Source organism: Schistocerca americana, chromosome 7, assembly GCF_021461395.2.
Source record: "Schistocerca americana isolate TAMUIC-IGC-003095 chromosome 7, iqSchAmer2.1, whole genome shotgun sequence".
NCBI lineage: Eukaryota > Metazoa > Arthropoda > Insecta > Orthoptera > Acrididae > Schistocerca > Schistocerca americana.
In genome coordinates, this window is record NC_060125.1 from 391,311,799 (window position 1) to 391,337,866 (window position 26,068).

Below are 26,068 nucleotides of genomic sequence, written 5' to 3' on the forward strand. Positions count from 1 at the left end.
GTAGTGTTATGTTTGTGTATGATGATGGGAGAGGTTGAAATCCGGCGCCAGTACTTAGCCTACTCCTACACACCTATCGAATAGCATCAGGGGGCAGCCGAACTAAATGTCCCCACCCGACAGATAGATCACCATCGACAGTGTGACATGCCCTCATTTCATGAGACCCTGCAATGAGGTTTGGTATAAACACATCAAAAAACGTTTTGCATCACCCCCGTTCCCAGAACTCTTGAAGGTAGACGTTGACTGGATATGTGTCACAGACACAGTCCATTTGACTGTTCAGAGACGTCACTAAACCCGCCCAAAGATGTAAACAACCATGCATGAGCAGCGCCTATTAGATGGAGGGGGTCCGACAGCCGATCAGTTCGAGTCATTCCAACACGGCTCGTGTCGTCCGTAGTTCAATCAGGCCTAGACGGTCAATACCGTGGTTCGACCGCGTTCGCGTTGTTACTTTGTGCCAGGAAGGGCTCTCAATAAGGGAAGTGTCTAGGCGTCTCGGAGTGAACCAATGGGATGTTGTTGGACATGGAGGAGATACAGACAGGAATGGTCGACGAAATGCCTCGCTCAGGCCGCCCAAGGGCTACTACTGCAGTGGATGACCGCTACCTACGTATTATGGCTCGGAAGAACAGTAACATCAACGCCACCATGTCGAATAATGCTTTTGTGCAGCCACAGGACGTCGTGTTACGACTCAAACTGTGCCCAATAGGCTGCATGATGCACAACTTCACTCCCGACGTCCATGGCGAGGTCCATCTTTGTAACTACGACACCATGCAGCGCGGTACAGATGGGCCCAACAACATGGCGGATGGTCCGCTAAGAATTGGCATCACGTTCTCTTCACTGATGAGTATAGCATACGCCTTCAACCAGACGATCGTTGTAAATGTGTTTGGAGGCAACCTGGTCAGGCTGAACGCCTTAGTCACACTGTCCAGTGGGTGTAGCAAGGTGGAGGTTCCCTGCTGTTTCAGTGTGGCATTATGTGGGGCCGACGTACGTTGCTGGTGCTCATCTAGGGCGCTGTAACGGCTGAATGCCATCCACCTCTGAAGATCTCGCTGTATAGTGGTATAACATGCAATGTGTGGTTTTCATGAGCAATAAAAATAGCGGAAATGATGTTTATGTTGATCTCTATTCCAGTTTTCTCTACAGGTTCCGGAACTCTCGGAACCGAGATGATAGAAAACTTTTTTTTGATGTGTGTATAAACCAGGACATTGGCACGGACATTGGTGACCACCCACTACAATAAAAAATCGCTGAGTGAACAGATCAGCTCGAAATCCCAGAGGACTTAAATGTTTTACTTCCGACAATGGAGGGGAGATAGCGAATGGAGTGTTGTTAAGCTGCATAAAAAGGATGATTTATTTTCTTTTTTTTAAGTGCCGCTGCGAAAATCCACGGGTCTCACAAATTTCACAGTTTTTCTTATTAATTCGATAAGTATTAAATATATATACATGGTAACTTAAAATATGCCACTTTGCGGGTTACCCTCTTCCCGGACATAGGCGAAAGAATAGATTCAGAAAGAAAAGATGAAAGATTGCGATGTAACGCGATTGCTGAATTATCTGAGCTGTTGACTAAACTCGTAACTGTTTCCCTCTGCTTTCAGACGGCCCTCTGAACCATGTCCGTCGTTCTGTACCACTGGCCTATTAGCCCACCATCGAGAACAGTTTTAGCTGTTTCTAAGGCCATTTGGATTGACGCCACGGTGAAACACGTCGAGCTGTATAAGAAAGAACAGTTGTCGGAGGAATAGCGTAAGGTGAGACGCAAGTACTGAATTCAATAATCTTAATTTCTTACAGTATTCAGAAATCCCTTACATCAGACATATGCTAAAAGGCTCATTTCTTGTTTTATAGATCATGATACGCAAAACCGGTGAGAGGCTGTCTGTGGTAGGAAGGACAGGGCCAAAGGGAGATTGAACACTACGCGTATTGTATACTTTGTCTTTATTTTAACACAACATATTAAGTTAGATTTATAAAACATATATTGGAGAGGCACCGCCAGTTGTATTGACTACTAAGAAACAGAATAATTTACAATCAATCTGTACCAGACAGATTAATAGCAAAGAGATTAAATACAATATTAAAAACTGTAGCAGTGGAATAAAAGCGGTAAAAATCCTTTCTCGAAAGAAACTTTAAGATTTACAATCCTAAATAGAAGTACGCTCCGCGAAAAAGCTCCATATAAGAAAATTACTATACCACCGCACAGCGGAGATGCAAAAGGCACGCTAAAGAAATAAACACACAATTGGTGTTAAGCATTGCGTCTTGATTCGTATAAATAGTCAGTGAGAACCTTCATGAAATTAATAGAACATAAATCTTCTAGTATATGGCCAGCTCGAAAGCCAACAGTGCATAATACCTACTCAGTTGGCCGAACCACTCTTGTATTAAAACATTTAAGTAAATGAACCTAGTAATTACTCTGTTGGAAAATTAGCCGGTTAACACTTCAACAGCATAGATGAGGTAGAAATAAAATAAAAATTAAAGGGAGAGCTGCAGTAGGCACGCAATGATTGAGAGACAAATAAATACATCGATTTGCTATACAACGCCGTCTAGGCAAGATGTAGTGGGATGGTAAGGACCACCTGCATCCGGTTGGTCGTTCGGTCGGGCGCGGACTAGGCTCCGCTCTCGGACGCTGCGCCTGCTCTATCAACTTGGTAGATTTAACCTAAGTCCCACCGAAACAAACACAAATGGTAACCTAATTAACAGAGAAATACAAAATCTAGTACAGAAATTGGGTCAGGCCTCTACTATAGACCGAACCCGCCGCACGACAGTCAAAATTAAATAAAAATGAATAAATAAATAAAATAAAAGTTGATAATTTTTCAGTGAGTTAAAGGAGTCAAATCAACGAAACCTCTGAGGCGGCCAAAATCTAAATACAGTTACCAAGCAGGAAGTTCGACTGCCACCCGCAAATTGTACCAAACTGGCCCTACGTGGGCGAGGGGTAAAGAAGTAACCGCCACGCGGAGCGGACCACTAAGCCACATGCTACCGCATTCGTTTGGCTTACGCACCACTGACTAAAAGCAGACAGAACACAACATTTTGAATGACATTACAGCCGCGTGTAATATAGTAGTAACAGGCGCAAAATAAAGTTCTCACTGAGAGAGACTTGATAAATAATATTAAGAGGCCCCACCCTTACAAACAATTAAAAAAACACAGTCAAACTTGGTAGTATAAACACCCAATAAGACAACAGATCAAGTTGTGCGCACCAGTAGCACGTGGCACATGGCATGAAACCACTCAAAATATAAATGCGCGCCGCCATAAATCCGACGCCTTACAGCAAATAACACTATTGGAGCACTAATAAAGAAACATATTCAGTAGTTTTATAGGAGTATTCACACAATTTTCCTGTCTAGAGACAGAAGCGGGATCACTAACCAGATGTTGATATGGAATCGGACGTGAACCTCGAAAAACAACCAGAAAACTACCGAACTAGATGCTAGACTCACTTGCATCCGATAAGCCAAATCGGCAACTCACCAGACGCATCCGTACAACGGTAAAGGAAGGACAACGTGCAGCAGACACACAACTTCAACACAGCTGCGGTCCGCCGTCCGTCTCCACGACCGGTCGGTCGCTGGAGCACACAACACGCCTCTGCCCTTGGTACGCACCCCACGTTTTCAAAGATATGCAGCCGGCCGCAATCGAGGTGGTAATGGTTCGCAATCCAGGAGCCCGCCTGAGCGTCTCTTCCTGGTATCGTGCTACGCTCAGAGTCTGTGACTGTTATCCTGTTCAGCAACTGCCGTCACACTACTGGCCTCGCCGCCTGGTTCCTACTCTGCCGCCTCACCCCGAGCGAACGGTTTCAACTTCCTGGTCTTAGTCACTGCCCTAGCGCCTCCGATCTCCGCGCAAACCACGCCCCCCCCCCCCCCCCCCACTAAGACGAAAATGTTATCCTAGCAACCGTAGCGCGACCTATCGATCACCAACGGTTCAGATCACGTGCACGAAAACGTTATATGATGTACACGGTGTTCAGAAAAGCTTGTAAGAGCGTTGCAGGGTACGTTGTGCTGACAAAAAATTGTTAACAAAAAATTCGATGCGTTGCGCCGACTCAGAGTTAATTAGCGTTGAAGTTAGCCACTCAGGCCTTTGCGCGCACAAATTCAAGCGGCCCGCCAGATGTTGTCTTACTCGGTGGGCCACATTGTGAATGTGACTGGTTGGCAAAAGCCTGTATTCTCGGATCAATCTTAACCTACTGTTGTTGCATTCGAAAAACAAAAGTACTCATGGAACATAATACATTTTTTCACTTGAGCTTGTTAGTCTACATAGTGAAACTGACTACTCTGTTTTGATACTCACTTTTTGTTCCAGATAAATCCAGAACACACGGTACCAGCAATCGACGACAATGGTTTTATTCTTCATGGGAGGTAAATCCAGTGGTGAATGTCTACGCCGTCTCATATAATTCGTTCTTAACCTCTGTAACACTGTGACAGTAGTGTTTGAATATCGGTGGCCACGTGATCCCTACGTACCTGGTGTCTCGTTATGGAAAGGATGACTCCCTCTGTCCGAAGGATTTGAAGATGAGGGCACTGGTCGACCAGAGGCTGTATTTCAACGCGACAGCACTCTTTCCTCGTATAAAGAATACGACCGTAAGTGTTTTACATTAAATTTTTGCAATATTTTGATTCAAAACAAAAAATTTAACGAATAACGTATGGTTATGAGTTAAGTAATATCAATGTGAAAATGGAAGGAACACATCAGCGAGTTTGAATAATGGCATTACCACTCTTGGAATGTTTACACGATATTTAGAATATACTGCGCAGAAAATAACCATCATGTTTATGTCATAACGCAGCTATGGAGACCAAATCGGTACAAGTGTGCAAGCTGTTCATATGGTACAAATGGCTCTAAGCACTACGGGACTTAACATTGTGCAAGCTGTATCATATTTCCCGGTTTGCCTATCGAAATTAGCATTACATTGTCTGATAAACTCATGTTTTTCAAAAATAGTTTTAGTACGAGAATGAGAATAGTGAACAATGAGAAGGGTTTAAGGAGGACCTCGTAACCAACTGAGATTGCTTTCTCCTGGAAAACATGCCAGCCAAAAACTGGAGCAATGCTAAAGGCGGTTACTTCTAGCTTGTATCGACTCTGTTCAAATGGTTCAAATGGCTCTGAGCACTATGGGACTTAACATCTACAGTCATCAGTCGTATCGACTCTGTCGCTGTCTGTATCCACGTAGGAACTATTGATAATGGCGACAAAGTGGGACATTCTACGTTGTTTTGTAGGAAAGGTCTTAGTCGGGGCAATTTGTTGTTGCCAGTTATGAAGGCATGTGTATCGTCCAGATGACATGTGAAAGCAGGGCCACTTCGAGACCATTCTCGTAGCATTAAGAATCTTGAAGTAATAATTAATAACGCAATCCCATGGACCGCGCACGCAATGTTAACTTTTATTCTCATATCGCTTCAGCACTTCCTATTCCTCAGTTACCGATATTACTTTCATTGTAACGGAAAATTTGATTTTGCGGCATCAGATATAGTTCAATTAAAGTTCAAAAGCTGTTCAAAAACAGTTCAAAGACTACTTAACACACTTCTCATGCAGTTCTCTGGTCATTCACAGTTCACCCGTATTACACAATTGGCTGGTCGGTTATAGTTCACAGTTCTCGCTAGTAAATTCTAGCCTCATAATTCCAAAGCACTTCGAATTCAACGATTATCACCACCAGGGATGCCATGTATGGCAAGTTGAACGAGAGAGTGAGAGAGAGAGAAAGGTGGCGTTACATACGCGTGGTAAACCCTTTCCCTCGAAAACTTCTCTTCTTCATACCTCCTCTGTGTCACTACTGCTGACGTATCACTGCTCTCATTTGTACTAAGACTGCAACACATGCGAGATGCTTATTTGTTTCCACCGTCCTACGTGGAATGCATAAGTTCTAATTAATGTTCAGCAACCTGCAGTCTTCTGTAGTTTTTCCATGCGCAGAAAACAACACGTAGGCTGTGAATCCATTATTACATGACCACATAACCATAAATTACTAATAAAGTATTAACCTGATGCCGATCGCGGCAAAGAACGTGTCTGTTCTCCAAGACTGTCAGTCCAGCTCTCATTTACAGACTAAGACATTGCTATTTAAGTCTTAACTGGTATCGACCACGGCAGACAACATGTCTGTCTTCCTAGACTGCCGAACCGCTCTGATCTTGCAGCCGAACCACTTCGCCCGCCACTCAAGTTAGGCGCGATACGAAGATCTCCGAAATGCTACGTCTGTCTTTTCGTTTCGCTACTGTTTTCTTATTCTGCGGGTTATTATTACTTGTGAAATAATGAAATGATAGCACGCTATTGAGAGATGCATTAATAAGAAATGGAAGTAAATACGTTGTTCAGATTTGTTAATATCAAAAATAGAAGATTATCGTTTTAGCGCGCAACATCCGAACGCTGCAGCCAATCACGGAGAAGGACCAAAATTTTGGCGGTTTGTCTCAAGATACCGGTACCGAACAAACTATTTTTCATCCGTGCCTCACACATTACGTCATCTTCCCACTGCTGCCTTCTCAACTGCTCTAAGAAGAGCTTCTTGTACCTGAATATGATGGCTGTCAAACCAGAAATATCACAAAGCGACATACTATTTGACACCCCACCCCTTACCTCCCTACCTTCCCCTCCACCCTCCCCCCCCCCCCCCCCTCAGACATTAGTTGCCCCTCCTTGAGCTCTTCCTAAGACCTTTAAAGCGAAATTTAAATCTAGTCAGCCACTAATTCTGATATTCCTGTGCACAAATTTTTCGCTTTTGCGTCTCTGGTGGCCCTCTCACCTTGACGCCCCAAGCGACCATGTCTCTCTTGGGCCTTTAACCGGGCTTGGGTGAAATTCTGAGCAATGTATTATTATTTGTGTATTGAGGGTGAGTATGGAAGGAAGACAGAGTTGGAAATGCTTATAACAATGAAAAGAGTAATAATAACAAAATTACAGCAGGAAAATTTACTACATGTTTTACTAGTTTGAGAAAGAAAGAAGGATTTGATAGCCATGGGTAATTAGCAGGAACCAAGCTAATTACGAATTAAGGTTTATGGTTCAGACTAAGGAAACAATGCCTCATTACATCAACAGCTTTTTTGCTTACCATTTCATTTTAGTGATTTACTGTAGTCTTTTATAAAATATTATGTAATGGGCCATTCATTTAAGCGAATAAGATTCTAAGTACACAATTGATTGTATATGATGTAATCTTGCAGGGAAAATAGTGAGTTTTGCAGGAGATAAGTTTTGAAATTGAGGCTGGAAATCTGGTTTATTACACTCTAAGACAAAAAAAAAAAAGATCCGGCCGATCACGAAGAAATAATGGGACGAAAACCAGTGTGATGCACATGTGCAGACAGAAAAAAATAACAGGTCCAGAACATCTGGATAATTTGTTCAAGAGCAAGATGTTCACAAATTGAACAAGTCAGTACGCACAGGTACTCTTCTGACCCTTATGCATGAAGTTATTCGGCTTTGCATTGATTGACAGAGTTGTTGGACGTCCTCGTTAGGGACATCGTGCCGAATTCTGTCCTACTGGGAGCTAGAACGTCAACATTATGACGTGGTTGGATGGTCCTTCCCAAATTGTTGCAAACGGTTTCAATTGGCGAGAGATCAGGCGACCTTCTGGCTAAGGTACGGTTTGGCAAGCACGAAGACTAGCAACGGAAACCATCGCAGTGTGCGGACGGGCATTACTTTGCTGAAATGTAAGTGAGGATGGCTTGCCACAAAGGGCAACAAAGCGGGGGATAGAATGTCGTCGACGTAGCTCTGTGCTTTAAGAGTGACGCGGATGACAACCAAAGGGATCCAGCTATGAAAAGAAATAGCACCCTGGCTATCATTCCTGTGTGTTGTGCCTTATGGCGAGCGACAATCTGGCTCGCACCCCACCACTGTCCGGGGCTTCATCACACAAGTCATGGCTGGTCATCGGAGCTCAGTTCGAAGCTGGGCTCATCACTGAAGACAATGCTGCTTTATTTAATGAGAGTGATGGCCTGGGTGCTATTCTTTTCACAGCAAGACCCCTTTTATTGTTATCCGCGGCACAGCAGTACGCAGACTACGGCCTACGCCCCGTTTGGAATTATGTTGCAGTAAGATAACGTCCGTCCGCACAAGGTGAATGTTTCTGCTCCTTGCCTTCGTGCTTGTCAAGCCCCAACTTGGCCAATAAAGTGTATCTTGCCACAATTAAGAGCGTTTGGAGTAATATAGGCAGGGCCCTCCAACTACCTCGGGATTCTGAGATCTAACAGCTAATTGGACAGAATTTGGCACGATATGCCTCATGAGTACATCCAAGAACTCGATCAGTGTCAAACCGAATAACTACTTGCATAAGGGCCAGCGCTGGACGAACGCGTTATTCACTAGTTCAATTTGTGAAGCTCTCTTTCTTGACTAAATCTCCAACTGTTTTGAATTTGTAATCATTTGTTTGACTATATATGTACATAACATGTAACGATTTCTGTCCCATTCGGATAATTCCTTCATAGTTCGTCTTTTTTTTTTTTTTTTTTTTTTTTTTGTCTGAGAGTATACTAACAGCCTTCAGTTATTGAGAGGGCCAAATAATAAAATATGTTGTAGCTTGCTGAATAGTCTTTTTTAATAGTAGTTAGTGATGGCTTCGCAAAATGAAACTATATGTTCTAGGTTTTATTGCAACTAGGACTCAGTTTATTAGACGTGAACCGAAATACTCGTTTCTCCTGGAACCCTCTAAAATCTCCAATGTTTTTCGGTAAAAGGGAGAAAAATAAAATGCAAATGGAAACGCGTGTCTGTAGCTGCCATCCACCAAGGCAAGAGAGCATCATATTCATGGGAGATAAGGCCTGACTACGCAGTAGCTAGCTCCTTCTTGTGTTTGTGAATTCCTAAGGGACCAAACACCTGAGGTCATCGGTCCCTAGACTTACACACTACTTAAACTATAGTAAACTAACTTATGCTAAGAACGACACACACACAATCTGTGACACGGCGCCTTTGACCGCGCGGCCACTCCGCGCGGCTAGCTCCTTCTTCACTTCTGGCGATCGTGGCAATCAATAGTGATAACTGAATAGTAAACAACATTGCGAGACGTTCCGCTTACAGTTCGTCAGTGTACAAAATAACATTTGCTGCCGAAGGGGTGGCCTAATAGCAGGCGCCGCCGCCTATAACTGCAGCGTCGTTGGATAACACTTCTGGACACTGGCTCCTATGCTCGGTTTGTTCCTCTGTACACACTCTACAACCCATCAAAATTTGTCGCAACACTTCTGGGACACCCTATACATTACATAAGAAAGTGGTTTCGGTCCGAATCTCTGAAGAAAAGTCCATATTGCAGTATCCCTGTCGGACGTCAGTTCATTTCTATTTATGAGAAAATATAAAGCAACGTTCTGTTTCACACTGCTCAGATCAGACTGAAACAAGCATAACGTCTTACTGCATTAGATTATAATTTATTAAGCAACATAAATTCGTGTACTTGAAGGCATCACTGTAGATCACATTAGCAGCATTTTTTATCAGTACTTCGCAGTACGGTATCTAGTCCACGTTCTCTTTAATCTGTTTACCATTTTCTTCGGAATTTTGATCCAATGCTAAGAATATAAGAGTTTTATTAACGACAATAACCCAGTGCAAAACATTTCACAGGTATAAGCTTCTAAATATTCCAGATTCATGCTGCATTGAATTACTCTACGCACTCGTTGTATTAGCTGAAGAGCCTGAGATCAGTTCTCCGCACGAAATGGGAAGACCGTGTTCCAAACACTGAGGTTTTGCGTCGCGTGAAACTGCCTGGCACTGAAGCTCTCTTAATAAAACACCAACTGAGATGGAGTGGCCATATTGAAACGTCCCCTTAGAAAAATTTATGAATGACGGTGCTGGTAAACCTCTTACATTATTTGATTTTCAAACAGCTGAGCAGAACTGAATGTACTCAGACATTACTCTCTTTACTTATTCTGATCAACACTAAACTGACACACAATATTTTTATCGCAACGCAATCTGACTTTCAAAAATCCCTACAAAAGAATGGCCCTGACTAACGATAACCTATACCTTTCATGAATAACTTACCTCACAAAAACCTTCGTTACTCAAACTACTGCAATACAGCGAGCGCCACTAGTGCCGGCTAAATAAAAGATTCTAACCACTGCAGGCACTAACTACTGATAGCCATAGTTAGCAAATGAAAGATTTTGATAGAGAACAAACAATGTATTTACCTTAATAATGTTCCAAAGTCGTCATATATATATCAGTTCATGATATCCAATATTACAAATTTACTCTTTCTGATGGACAAGTCCAGATCATCCGCTCTCAACACTCTGCCATTTCTCTCCCCACATCCACCACTGCTGGCGGCTCACCTCCAACTGCGCAACGCTATGCGCTGTTCACATCCAACTGCCCAACACTACAATAGAGAATATTTCAACAATGCCAACTAGCCACAGACTGCACACAGCACAGCCAGTGAGTTTCATACAGAGCGCTACGTGGCGTTACCAATATAAAAACCTAAACAGCCTACTTACAATATCATACGCATGGACCACAGTAGACTTCCAAAGTGGTGTTCTACTCAGAGCTCTCGTGTGGAAAGTGGCGGAAAGGTGGCCAACACCTGCGATATAAAGACACCAGCAAACACCACCTCACAGCCTGTGGCATTCCGAGCAAACATTGAGTGGAGATTGCATTGCACCGATCAGTGTGTCACTCAACTGTACACTAGAGTGTGGAACAATTCGAGCATATCCGTCTAAAGAACCTGGACGATAAACGATAGCTCCGCAAATCTAAGCCCAAGCCTAATTCCATCTATACGTAGAACTCCACTGGGCAACTGTATTGCATTCCGTGCGACCGGATCTTCAAAGCAAAGCTCGGCTTTGCAAGCCACATCCGAGCCCGCCACAATACGAACTAAACGACTGTCGGAGTCGCTGTCACAGGACACGGCGAGGAGGACATGATTGATTGATTAGCAGAAGGGTAAAACTTACGTTTTATTCAGTGTAAGTGTCTGTTTCATATAGGTTACTGTATTAGGCCATATCGGTCCAAATGGTTCAAATGGTTCTGAGTACTAAGGGACTCAACTTCTGAGGTCATCAGTAGAACTTAGAACTACTTAAACCTAACTAACCTAAGGACATCACACATATCCATGCCCGAGGCAGGATTCGAACCTGCGACTGTAGCGGTCGCGCGGTTCCAGACTGTAGCGCCTAGAACCGCTCGGCCACCCTGGCCGGCTGCCATATCGGCTCGTACATCACAGTTAATGTGTTCTTAAGGAACATAAGGTGTAATACAGTGTAATAAAACAAAATGTACTTTTAATTATATGTTTCTACAAACAATTTTAATTAATAATTCTCAATTTTTAATTTGTTGGCCTCTCTACTGGTTCGTTAGATGATTGCTGGTAGCTACAGGAAGGCAATCTCAAAATTTCATTCAACTCTTGTGAACAGATTTTGGGGAAATGGACCTAAGAAAGTAAAAATTTGAGATGAAGAAAAAATCAAAACACACGAAGTTGTTTAAATGAACACATAATCTTCCCACCACATTTTTGTTCATGTAACATAAAGGCTGCATAGAGTTGTAATGCACGATAAGCATGTTCCCACATCTGCTCCCTCGAGAAATAATTTTGAAGATACGTAAACATCACTGAAATCAGAAACTGCGTCCTATACACGAATATACATACAATATTTTTGGAACAGAATCTGCTTTTATGGCACCTGTCCGATGTAACAGTAATGGGTACCGAAGTAATTCACACTATAAATACAAAGAAATTTGTGGAGAATCCAAATTATGCCATTAGAATTTCGATATCGAACATTATTCATTCTGAGAATCCAGAGAAGTTAAACATCTAATCTGTCGTAATTTAAAAAACGAAAAATGTATTTGCTTGTAGCAATATTCTCTGGGAACTATAACCTATTCTTCAACCAAAAACGCAAACAACTGGTATTAAATTTTTCATCATTAACAACAAATTAACGTCCCATTAAGTGTAAGGCACAGAATTGACGTTTTCTGTGATTTGGGCTTCAGCTAGGTAGTTTTTACTGTGGAGTTTTATCAATGCTTCCGTTAATTTTCTTTCTACATCCATAAATATTTATCTCGTCGTTGGAATAGGACGATCTCCTGTATGTACGATGCTTCTGGTACCATCTGGTACCTGCTGGGGGAGCTGGGAACTGAGAGCACATGTCGCGAGAAACTTCTTCTCAAGCCTGTCTCTTGAGGGTAACGGAAACATAAGCTGCTTCTGACGTAACTCTGTCTGGGTGCAACAATAGGTTCAGACAAACTTGTGAAATGGGCCATCAAGCTAAAATAAACAAAGTGTTGGGGTTGGGTTGTTTGGGGGAAGAGACCAAACAGCGAGGTCATCGGTCTCATCAGATTAGGGAAGGATGGGGAAGGAAGTCGGCCGTGCCCTTTCAAAGGAACCATTCCGGCATTTACCTGGAGCGATTTAGGGAAATCACAGAAAACCTAAACGAAGTGTGATTTTAGTTTCACAAGCAACAGAATTCGTGCAGTCTGGTAGACTTGTAGCGCCAAACACACTAGGAATATTCGATCATTCCATCCGACGCATATTATTCATTTGGCGTCAATAGGAAGGAGTTGTACTAAACGCTGTTGACTGCAAAGAGGAGAAAACCTGAAGCCAAAATTCGCATATGTCCCAGAACATAATGCGCACTTTTGTTTTTGTTTCTGGTACATTCTTTTAGACATCCGAACTAGAACGGGCAGCAGCTAGTAGCTCTTCTTCTTTGAAGGTTCCTAGTTTATGTATAACTAATAAAGACGGCATGTTACACATTTTCTAGGGAGAAAAGATAATTCTGTATGTACACTCGACAGCAAAAAAAGTGGGTCACCCCTGAATTCCAACATGTAGGCTGCACCTGAATGCATGCAACCAACATAGCATATCTGTGTTGCACATAGTCGCAACCCTCCACAGTACAGTCATTGTAAGATACACAATGGGTACCGCTAGAGACTACTAGAGAATACCGGTCTTCATGACAGTCCGTCCAGATGTAAAGTAACACCACGACAGTACAGAAGAGATCAGACAGTCCTTAACGTTTGTAAACTAAACTTAATTACAATAAGTGACATTTCAAATGTTATGGGACAACTAGTTTTGTCACATAAATTGTCCAGTAATCCTTAGGCACAATTAAATATTTGAGACAGTATATGGATTTATAAAGTTGTATGGCAGTCGGAAACAAGTTCTTTGCTGTCTAAAAGGTTTACTCAACACATGCTGAATGTCGTTCAACGTTCAATGGGGAGTGGTTTCCCATCAACTTTATGTAATACTGAGCAGTTAAAAGAAAACGTGATTAACGGCGGCAACCACTCTACGGAAATCCCAACATTAACAGCGAATCACAAGTAATATCTTTGTTCACATTACTCACCAACAGTTACTTGTACACGAAGTTGTACTTTAAATGACATGACCAACGTCTTCGGTCTGGATCCGGATGCAAACCCAGAATGTAAAGCCATTGTTAACCGAGCAAAGCTTTGTGCCTTATCGAGACTTGATCACTAGGCAGAAAGAGACGTCAAATATTGACGTTTGCACCAGTATCAGTTATCAATTCTCAATTTGAACGTAAATGACGATAATGTTTGTACGAAAGCAGGAACCCTAACTTGACAATTACCTTCTTGGTAATTAACCTCGAAAGACGTTGTATAGTGTAGCATTGTCAAGGAATAAAGGATACACATGTTAAATATTGAAATGCCATCATGTAATGCTGGGGACAAGGATGCGAACCCAGCACCTAATCGGATTGTTGAAGTACGTAAAATCAGAATGTAGATATCACAGTTTGTCACCAGTAGTGGGGTTGGAACCTTAAATGACGACTGAAGTTGTATTGCCTGACCGGGATTCGAACCCGGCGCCTACCGCCGTCGTTGTCTAACCAGGAACAGACGAGAAATGTCCAATGTTGGTCCACCATCAGCGAGATGTGCACACGTTTAACTAGAAATAAGGTGACGAAAACGTATATGCTTACTGAGAGTCGGACGCCGCACACATGGTTATGAAGACACGTTAATAATCAACTTCATATTCAGTAGTAGCTAGGAGTAGCATGTTTAGTTGCAAACCTTACGGCCTTACTCATCCCTAGTAACGTGTTGCCTCATATCTGCGATATCATGATGTTAATTTACAAGTGGATTGACTGCCGTAAAGAGCAATATTCTCTAGTAGTCGTGTATCATTGAGATGTAAATGAAGCACCCCAGCAGAAAGTAATTTCCGTCGTGCAGCACATATTGTTTCAGAGACACTGAGTACATGTTATAAGTGCACAAAACGTGTTTTATATACTAAGCATATACTATCACTTGTAGAAGCTGCCGCCTAAACCTATTTACTTTTACATTCCGCTTAGTTGTCGCGGTTGAATACAGGTTTTCTTAAGGCTACATCTAATGCACAGCGCTTACAAGAAAGTATAGTTTCCTGCGCCATGCTATTGCTAGCTAGGTGAAACATTTTGTGGTAGCTACGTTTAAAATGAATGTATATTTGAAAGTATTGTTCGTCAAATATTTGAATAAATAGTCAACTGTAAGTGTGCCTGCACATGTTATAGCATAATAGCTGTAGCTGCGCTTGTTTGTACTACAGACTTGGGTAGGTTAGGTGTAACTTTTGATCCTTGAAGGGGTGATCGTGGCCATGCGGCTCGGGTCTGTATTAGCCGCGGCTCGCGAGCTACGGGCCAGCCAGGCTGACCGAGGCGAGACGCAAATGCCTCTGCCTCTGCCGCTCCGTTTGACGTAAATATGCTTACCTCCTCTCCTGGAATCAGTATAAGAGCGGCAAGCAGAAATACACATCAGGCTGTCTGCCGTAATGGCTCACTGGGAGAGGTCTATTCGAGGTAGAGTCAAAAATTGGTTCAAATGGCTCTGAGCACTATGGGACTTAACATCTGAGGTCATCAGTCTCCTAGAACTTAGTACTACTTAAACCTAACTAACCTAAGGACATCACACACATCCATCGAGGCAGGATTCGAACCTGTGACCGTATCGGCCGCGCGGTTTCAGACTGAAGCGCCCAGAACCGCGCGGCCACTCCGGCCGGCTGAGGTAGAGTCGTCGCTCTCAATGTGGAAGGAGGATGTTCCATCAGAGAAGCTGGCAGACGGTATGGCGTACCACATACCACTACAACGAGATGGTGGAGGATCTGCCTTGAAAGAGGCACCACCAACAGGGCTCCTGGCTTAGGCAGGAAGAGAGTGATCTCACTGCAGGAAGACAGGGACCTAGTGCAGAGAAAATCCCTTTCTGAACGCGAAGCAGTTGCGGCGGGAGACCAACTTCCCTGGCTCCAGTGACACGATTCGCCGAAGGCTGAGGGACGCTGGACTGCATGCACGACGATGAGCCGTGAAACAAGAGCTAAGCGAAGACAACGTTTTATACCGGCTAGCATTTGCGGAGCTCCATCTGAGGGCGTCGTGGGACAACGTCATTTTCACTGATGAGAAGGTGTTTTCCACCAATAACGACGATCCACGAATCGTTTACAGGTCGCAAGGGACTCGCCATCGACGCGAATATGTAACCACGACGAGAAGAAGTGGCCGGCTATCTGTTACCTGCTGGGGTTGGAATTCTGCGAGAGGGGCGGGAATTCTTCACAGGATAGAAAGAAATCTGGACAGCGCGCAATATGCCCACATGTTGGAAAATGTGATGCTTCCGTCAGTGCGAATGCTGTACGCAGAAGGGGCGTCACATTGGAAGAGGACCATTCTCCCATTCACAAGTCTGCATTTGTTCAGCAGTGGCTCTCCACGATTGGCGTCAGCGTCATGGACTGGCCGCCACGGGCGGCTGATATGAACTCCATGGAAAACATGTGGGCTGAGGTCGCCAGAACATTAACAGAGAACTGCCCACGAAACCAACCAACTACTGCGGACGCTCTTTGGGACTGCGTCCTGGAAGCCTGGGAGGAAGTTGCTTCTTCAGGTTGTTACGTCCGGCGGCTTATACATTCTATGCCAAGACGCGTGATAGAAGTACAAAATAATGAAGGATTCTGGATAAAATATTACAGTTCTTAAAATGTTTTGTTATGTCTTCTGTCACTTTTCCTCATTGGGAGCCAATGGAAGATCGCGTGCCAACAGAAAAGATACAATAGGGGTTAACTTTCCTTTCAGTTGCCCTTTTAATTCAAGTGGGTTTCTTTTGAATATACAGTTTGTTAAGTATTCTATTTTGATTTCATTTATACCCTGTCTACATACTTACAAACTAATCCGCGTAGATGGACTCTGTCACAGTAGTTTTGTTATTTCAAATACGTCTCTCTCTTCCCCTCCATCCATGAATACACCCTCCGTCCTCCACACAATACGCCAACGATTTCATATTATGTTTACTCGCCGCGCGGGATTATCCGAGCGGTCTGGGGCGCTGCAGTCATGGACTGTGAGGCTGGTCCCGGCGGAAGTTTGAGACCTCCCTCGGGCATGGGTGTGTATGTTTGTCCTTAGGATAATTTAGGTTAAGTAGTGTGTAAGATTAGGGACTGATGACTTTAGCAATTAAGTCCCATAAGATTTCACACACATCTGAACGTTTATGTTTACTCGTTGTTAATATCTCTTCTATTCTCTCTCACACTCTCTCTCTCTCTCTGACACTATCGCCGCAAGCGCTATTCTATTACACTCCCCCAAAACTTTGTAAACAAATCTTTTAATTGCTGCTGTCTTTACTCTCTATCATTCCTCTCACCACCTATGAAACCGTGTTCTTTGATATCCCCTTCCCTATAACCCTTTCTTCGTTCTGAGAACAGTCCTTCCTTATCTCTCGGTCCTAAGATAAAACGAACTGTGGCACACATCTGAGTAAGCAATACTTTGCAAGCATTTCACGCTTATATTTTGCACTTCTGCACTTCTATCCATTCCCAGATCCCGCCCTCCTTCCTGTTACGCGTCTCTTGACAGCTGCATCTACATCTAAATGAATACTCTGCAATTCATAATTATGTGCTTGGCAGGGGGGGGGGTCTGTGGTCTGGTGGATTAATCTTGTATTGATGTGTAAAACGTGTAGGTTCACATCTCACGTCAGGCGTAGATTTTTAACACACACAGGTAGCTCTCCTTCACCCCTAGTAACGCCAAGTGCAGAACGCCAGTAAGCTCCTAGTTCAATATCCGCAGTAAAGGTAACATCCCTTCCCTGCCGACTGGGCAATCCTTTGAGCTGTGACAGATGGAGAAACCCCGTAAGGCAGAGACGCTGTCACCAGCAAGCCGTCGTAAACTAGAAAACGTATTTCATTTAATCAACCAATGGCCATGTAATTTCACAAGGCTCTTTCTTTATTTGAAACTGAGACGTTGAAAATTGTGGTGCTGGACTGGGATTAGAATTCGATTTCACTGTGTTCCCGCAGATTGCAAACTCTTCTAGGCGTCCTCGAAAGGCACCTATCTGATTTCGAACCCTGATCAGCACAAAATATTCATTATTTCATTTCAAGCCCTAGCATGTGCACTCCGAACTACTGGTGAAAAATAGTTGCATTTTCAACGTCTCTTCGTGCGTTGTCAGCTGTAACGTGTTCGTTTTAACTCACAGCCACATGATGAGCTTTTTATCACAATATTACAAAATCAAACGTTTCCTTACATATTTTCAAGTTCAAACATTCCTCTCCATCCTACTGGTTAAAACGGAATTGGGTATGACGTTTTGTTCGTTGTGATCATCAACGACGACATGTTGTGGATTCAACTTCTATCCAGCAGAATATTTTCCATCACATCATTGAAAGTACAAACATGCCATTCCTAGCTATTATTGGAAAAGAATTTGATAGTTAAAGTTTCTTCATGACCACGAGTGCGGGGTTTGAATTCCATTCAGTATAGAACTTTCCGTCGCCTGATGTCTAGCTAGACATGCGCCCATCTCGCTACTTGTGAAAAAACAATAGCTATTTATCGTCTGTTCCTGGCTAGAAAACGACGGTGCTAGATGCTGGGTCGAATCTCAGTCAGGCAAAAACAATTCTATCGTCAATTAAGGTTCCAGCATTTCGCTATTGGTGAAAACATTTGATATTTAACTTCTGATTTTATGTACAGTAGTGCACAAAAGTATCCGAAAGACCTGAATTGCATTTCACCTGATTCCCATGCGACTTACATAACGCATCTGTCTAGAAGGTCCTCTAATCGCTCCTTGGTACAGTCTTTTGACTATTGAAAGATAAGACTGTCCTTAAGGCTTGTAAGCTCACATTTATTGAATACATGACACACCTGAAATGTTAGCACTCTCATTATTACGTCAGATAGGTAATGCACGTAGTAAGTTCGACGTATTCAAGATTTCCTCCTCAAAGTAACATACCATACTTGTTATTTAACACAAAATGTCATTAAAATTTACGTTATTCATTAGCAGTTACTTGACAATATGTATGAACTTCAAATGACACGACGAACCGACTCGTTCTGATTATGAATTCAAACCGAGGTCATGCAGGCTAGGCCGTGGTGACCGTACGGTTCTAGGAACTTCAGTCCAGAACCTCGTGACTGCTACGGTCGCAGGTTCGAATGCTGCCTCGGGCATGGATGTGTGTGATGTCCTTAGGTTAGTTAGGTTTAAGTAGTTCTAGGCTCTAGGGGACTGATGACCTCAGATGTTGAGTCCCAAAGTGCTCAGAGCCATTTAAACCAATGATGCAGGCTAAGTTTTCGGGGCTAACGGAAATTAACAGTCATTCCTGACTAGGCATAAAGAGAGTGATATATCTCGATTTTAGACAGTATCAGTTAACAAATATCAACTTTAAATTGCATAACGTAATATTTTTAACGGACGCGAATTCCTACCCACCATCTATTGTCCCTGTTAACGAACTACGAGAGATGTTAAATATTGCTACTTCACAAGTAAAATGGCTCTGAGCACAATGGGACTTAACATCTGTGGTCATCAGTCCCCTAGAACTTAGAACTACTTACACCTAACTAACCTAAGGACATCACACACATCCATGCCCGAGGCAGGATTCGAACCTGCGACCGTAGCAGTCGCGCAGTTCCGGACTGAGCGCCTAGAACCGCTAGACCACCGCGGCCGACCTTCACAAGTAACTTACTTGAAATGCAGTGAGGTAAAGCTTTGTGTTGGACAGGGATTCGAACCCAGGACCTAATCGAATTGTTATCGAAACACAATCAACTTTGACGTATCGGATTTTCTCAACAGTAGCTAGATGTATTACCTGAAATGACGAGGCGAAACATTAATTTTTTCCTTCCCAGGACTCCAACCCGGCACATATCGCAGTTATATTCTAGAGACAAGGAACGTTAAGTATGGGTTTGTTACACCAGCAGCGACATAAGAGCATGTTTGAACTAGAAATAAAATCACAAAGAGTTCAGTGCTGACTAGGAATCGAACCCCACACACATCGTTATTGACTACACACAAAGAGACGTCAGCTACCGAATTTTTCTCCACCAGCAGCTCGGAATAACTTCCTTGAACTTACAGTGATCTCGCAAATAGTTCTGTGTTTCACTGGGAGTCAAAATCGTCAGATATCGTTGGTGTTGACAACGAATGAAAATGCATTAAAAATAAAAATTATTATCCACCAGCAGATAGGTGTTCTCATTCTAGAGCCTGATAATACATAGTGAAAATTTTACTGCTGGGCCAGGATTCCAACCCATTCATGTGCAATATGTGGAGATGTTGAAGAATCTGCAGTTTTGAACAAACAACAAGTTGTAGTCGAGCTGTATTGTCACGAAGGGATCAAATTCCGCGGTAAGAGCGGTCTGAGTTACATTCCCAGTTCAGAGCCAATTTTATCGACATACGGAAGCTCAAATAAAAGACGGAATAAGTGTCCTGTGACCATACACAGGGTTCTTTTCGTCACTAGAAATAAATAACTAGTATAAGAAAGGTTACTGGTGATAGTGTTTCTACATGTCGCCACTCCTTACTTTATTGTGGTTCCACCTAACGTCTACTTGACAGAGAAGGAATATCATGTTTAATGTGATTTTCAGACCACAACGCCATTATACCTTCTTCACTTGGCGTAGCCAGAAGAGAATAGAATCTGCCTCTGCCTATCAAAAAACATCGGCAGAAGTTGGAATCGAAGCGAGACCATCGTCATATGAAACTATCATCAGTCCAACACACCACCAAACCCTCTTCTCCACGACTCATTTCTCTATCATAACACCGTTGCGCACACAAGATGAGAATTCTGACACACAGGTTCCCTGTAGTGGTTGCAGGATGTTCTGTACATTCATTTACTTGGTTGACCGAATCACCATGTACTAGCTGCCTTGGCTACCCAGTGCATACATTCGACTCTATTTTGTAATCACCAAAATAAAATAACGTAACTGCCACCTACACAGAACTGCCAACAATGTAGGATGCAGAAATTTAAATAGGAAGCGTTCCTTTCCATTTGAGCTACTCTATTGCGGTATCTGTTTGTTGAAACCATCGTACAATGCAAAAGAAATGCTGTAACTGTCTGTCTCTCTGAAGTCTATGTCCGGCCATATACATTATCTCACAGCACTGTGGAATGCCGAAGTTCTGGAGGAACTGTTGTTCACTTCCAGAGGTGCTGTATCTACGTCACAGCTAGTAGCGTAACGGTAAGCGTCGCGCACTGTTGATACGACGTCGCGTGTGCTATTACATTCGCTACTACATTTTCTTTAAAACGCAATTCTGCTGTCAGCTGAAGTTATAAATTTAATCGAACTTTGAACATAATTCTCTTCACTTCTCAACCCAAAATAGTCGAAATGTGGAAAAAAGGCTAACTTCTGCGCAGTCGGCCCTCGGCGGCCGTGGCGAGCGGACGCGCGCTGGTATTTACGTCTCTGCTGCTGCCGGCTGAGCGCTGTTTACGGTGAGTTGACGCTCTTGTAGCGTACACAATTAAGGGTTATTGTGTGAAAAATGTCACGAATTTACTATGAATGAACTAACACGAAAAGATACTTTGAAATTAAGTTTCGATCCGAAATATGCACGACCTAAAGCTTACGAACTCGAAGCATGGATTGAGAATGTTTTGAAACGATCTTTTGATGAAATAATTGGTGTACATCTTTCGATCGTTAGCAGTACGATGCACATAAAGTTTAAAACCGCTGAAATATGCCATCAGATTGTTCATTCAGGCGGTGGTAGCCTTAAATTTACTCACAGCGATGGTAATATTGGCGTAGTTCAGGTATCTCGTGCAGGATTTAGTGTCCGCACAGTTAGAATTTTCGAACTACCTTTTGAAGTTCCTGCCGACGAAATAAATGCAGTATTGAAAAATTATGGAACGGTTATCAGAAATATTGCGGAGAAGTGGATGTCCTTCAAAGTTCCTGTCTTGAACGGTGTCCGACGGGTGAAAATAGAACTGGAGAAACACATTCCATCATATATTACGATCTGTGGATACAGGGCCATTGTTATATACGATGGTCAGCCCCGCATTTGCTCTGGGTGTGGTGCAACTGATCATGTTCGCGCACAATGCGTACAGAGAGGAGTGACGCAGTTGCCACCAGGCGAAAAGTTTCCTAGTAACAGGATGTCATCAATGCCTCTAACTTATGTGGCGGCAGTCCGTTCGACCATGGCAGCGACGGAGGTCACTCACATGGACACAACTGTCTACACACCGAAGCTGACCAGACACCAATGGATACTGCCACCCCAGAGGGCAACGCTGACACCATCCCCGACGTGACGATGAAACTGAACGATCCGGAGGCTACGTGTTTGGTTAGCGCCCAGGTTGGCGAGAAAACCCAAGATGTCGAGAATGATCTACGCACCGACAAAGGAGCGGATTTTAAATCAATGGAAAGCGACGGCAACACCGGATTACCAGTCTGCAGCTCTTCCTCAGTGACTGTGGCAAATGAAAGAGCGGACGTTTCTCCTAAAAAACACAAAAAGCGACGGATCGCTCACAAGGATGCTGCGAAAACAGCTCCACTGCTGCGCGAGAAAGGTGTGCAAATTGCCCGCGAATTAACTGACGCAGCTCTTGGGAGGACAGATGCGAAGCAATCGAGTGACCACGACCAGGCGATAGCAGTGACCACGCCGAACTCTGGGGTTGGAAATCACGCTGCAGCAGCCGAAGATCGGGTCTCTCAGCAGCTTCTGAGAGAGGGGCAAAAAGAATAGTGTGCAACGGGAAAGGGCTCAGATCAGAAGATGGACATGTCCAAGGCAGGCAGCTGGGCTGATGATATCGAGGACACGTCGGTGGATCGAGGACTGACTACATCTGAACCACCAAAGGAGGCTATGCAAACCGGGAGAGCGGAATTAATTGTGACACGACAGCTTTCAACGAACCTAAGAAAAGATGATGATTCGGATACGTATTAACTTCCTCACCGACATCATGCTTGTGCTGACTGGTCAGCGACTTTTAACGTAGAGAACTTCATGCCTCCTTTTCAGGACTACAAGATAGTCACTGTAAACATAAACAAAATAACTTCACAGCAGAAGATACACAGTCTGCGCGATTATTTGTATAGCTGTGATGCAGACATCGCGATGCTGCAAGAGGTGGCTCACCATTTTCTACCTGACTTTTCTGGGTATGACGTACTGACAAATACCATCCCAGATAGCTCCTCAGGCACAGCTCTGCTATTCAAAGAGGGTATTATTGTATCTGACATGGAAAGACTAGAGTCTGGCAGAGGAATCTCGTGCCTTATTAATGAAGTTCGATTCATATACATATATGCTCCCTCGGGGAATCAAAATAGAGCCGCCAGAGCAAATTTTTACGCCAATGACTTATTGTATCTTTTACAGAGGAATGAGGAGGACGTGGTCTTCGGCGGGGATTTTAATTGTGTTTTAAGGCCTAAAGACCAATGGCCGCATTTTAACGGTTGTGCGACACTTGCCGAAACAGTCCGACTGATGGACCTAGAAGACACCTGGGAAATCCTGAACGGGGACCGACAGTGTTTTACGTACTTTACCGCTCAAACTGCCAGCCGAATAGACAGAACTTATGTAGGAAAACGCCTGCGGGACAAGATCTCTGCAACGGAGACGTGGCCGTTGTACTTCTCCGACCACGAGGCATATCACTGTACAATCCGAATGGTACGGCAGGGAACGTACCGTGGCAGAGCAGGCTGGAAGCTGAACGTTTCAATACTCAATGATCAAGGTTTAAGAGAACGGGTGCAGCAAGTATGGGATCTCTGCTCACACCGCCAACATACTTTCCTGTCGGTCACGCTGTGGTGGTGCCGCTGCGCAAAGCCCAAACTTATTAATTGCCTGAAAGGTTACAGCTATGAAAGGAGCCGGCAGCAGAAAGAGCTTTTCGAATTTTATTTTCGATATCTCCGGGAGCTGTATTCTGCTACTCATGTCACACAGGAGATCTTTGTACAGATCAAAAGGATTAAGGCGAAGCTAACACTATTAAAACGAAGACAACTGGAAGGAATTAAAATACGTTCTCGCGATGGTAACAGAGCCTATGACGAAAGCCCATCCTCCTTCCATCTTGCGAAAGAGAAACCTCGCGCAAGACAGAAATTGATTCACAGATTAAAAACAGAAGATGGCAGTGTTGCTACAACCCAGAATGAGATAAAGGAATATACACTCCTAGAAATTGAAATAAGAACACCGTGAATTCATTGCCCCAGGAAGGGGAAACTTTATTGACACATTCCTGGGGTCAGATACATCACATGATCACACTGACAGAACCACAGGCACATAGACACAGGCAACAGAGCATGCACAATGTCGGCACTAGTACAGTGTATATCCACCTTTCGCAGCAATGCAGGCTGCTATTCTCCCATGAGGACGATCGTAGAGATGCTGGATGTAGTCCTGTGGAACGGCTTGCCATGCCATTTCCACCTGGCGCCTCAGTTGGACCAGCGTTCGTGCTGGACGTGCAGACCGCGTGAGACGACGCTTCATCCAGTCCCAAACATGCTCAATGGGGGACAGATCCGGAGATCTTGCTGGCCAGGGTAGTTGACTTACACCTTCTAGAGCACGTTGGGTGGCACGGGATACATGCGGACGTGCATTGTCCTGTTGGAACAGCAAGTTCCCTTGCCGGTCTAGGAATGGTAGAACGATGGGTTCGATGACGGTTTGGATGTACCGTGCACTATTCAGTGTCCCCTCGACGATCACCAGTGGTGTACGGCCAATGTAGGAGATCGCTCCCCACACCATGATGCCGGGTGTTGGCCCTGTGTGCCTCGGTCGTATGCAGTCCTGATTGTGGCGCTCACCTGCACAGCGCCAAACACGCATACGACCATCATTGGCACCAAGGCAGAAGCGACTCTCATCGCTGAAGACGACACGTCTCCATTCGTCCCTCCATTCACGCCTGTCGCGACACCACTGGAGGCGGGCTGCACGATGTTGGGGCGTGAGCGGAAGACGGCCTAACGGTGTGCGGGACCGTAGCCCAGCTTCATGGAGACAGTTGCGAATGGTCCTCGCCGATACCCCAGGAGCAACAGTGTCCCTAATTTGCTGGGAAGTGGCGGTGCGGTCCCCTACGGCACTGCGTAGGATCCTACGGTCTTGGCGTGCATCTGTGCGTCGCTGCGGTCCGGTCCCAGGTCGACGGGCACGTGCACCTTCCGCCGACCACTGGCGACAACATTGATGTACTGTGGAGACCTCACGCCCCACGTGTTGAGCAATTCGGCGGTACGTCCACCCGGCCTCCCGCATGTCCACTATACGCCCTCGCTCAAAGTCCGTCAACTGCACATACGGTTCACGTCCACGCTGTCGCGGCATGCTACCAGTGATAAAGACTGCGATGGAGCTCCGTATGCCACGGCAAACTGGCTGACACTGACGGCGGCGGTGCACAAATGCTGCGCAGCTAGCGCCATTCGACGGCCAACACCGCGGTTCCTGGTGTGTCCGCTGTGCCGTGCGTGTGATCATTGCTTGTACAGCCCTCTCGCAGTGTCCGGAGCAAGTATGGTGGGTCTGACACACCGGTGTCAATGTGTTCTTTTTTCCATTTCCAGGAGTGTATAACCGACTATTACCAACGGCTGTACAGGTCAGAGCCCAAGAATAACGAGGCAATTACGACCATGAAAAACTACCTTACAGCGACCCTCGACGAGACGGACAGACAACTATTACTGAGTGATGTCACTGAGGAAGAACTTCGGGAGGCTTTGAGGGAGGCCCAGGGTAATAAATCTGGTACTTACTCGAACATTGCTTCCTGAACATATGTAATGAAATTGAAGCAGGTCGGCAACTACCAGCAGGATTCAGTGATAGTCTAATTGTGCTCGTCCCCAAAAAATACCCACCAGATGATGTCAATAAATTTCGTCCCATTTCCCTCCTCCGATTATAAAATTGTGGCCCGCGTTCTAGCAGCGAGAATTAAACATGTTTTACTGAAAATCTTACATGACAGCCAGACAGGAGCCGTCCCTGGTCGAAAGACCTTTAAAAGTCTCGCAGATTATAGGGAGATCATCTCTTTTAGTGCTATTACCCAACCGGAGGAAGCAATTTTAGCTCTAGATCAATGCAAAGCCTTTGAGAGGATCTCGCACCGCTACCTTTTTCAAATTATGAACCATTTAGGTTTTGGTGACAGTTTATTACGATGGTCGAAAATATTTACACCTCTGCTTGCTCTAGGA

At 44.2% G+C, this 26,068-nt stretch overlaps 1 protein-coding gene across 1 annotated transcript; it reads left to right on the forward strand.

Moving 5' to 3' along the window:
* Positions 1–1,663: 1,663 nt before the first annotated feature.
* On the forward strand, positions 1,664–25,639 carry LOC124622968 (glutathione S-transferase 1-like). Its single transcript, XM_047148755.1, has 3 exons — positions 1,664–1,750; positions 4,577–4,735; positions 25,430–25,639. Exons 1-3 carry the CDS (start codon positions 1,664–1,666, stop codon positions 25,637–25,639), a joined length of 456 nt encoding a protein of 151 aa, XP_047004711.1.
* The last annotated feature ends 429 nt before the right edge of the window (positions 25,640–26,068 follow it).

Coding starts and splice junctions, on each gene's coding strand:
- LOC124622968 (XM_047148755.1), top strand. CDS start 1,664: ATGTCCGTCGTTCTGTACCACTGGCCTATTAGCCCACCATCGAGAACA. Junction 1,751..4,576: donor CCATTTGGATTGACGCCACG/GTGAAACACGTC, acceptor CTGTGACAGTAG/TGTTTGAATATCGGTGGCCA. Junction 4,736..25,429: donor CTCGTATAAAGAATACGACC/GTAAGTGTTTTA, acceptor TTCCATTTCCAG/GAGTGTATAACCGACTATTA.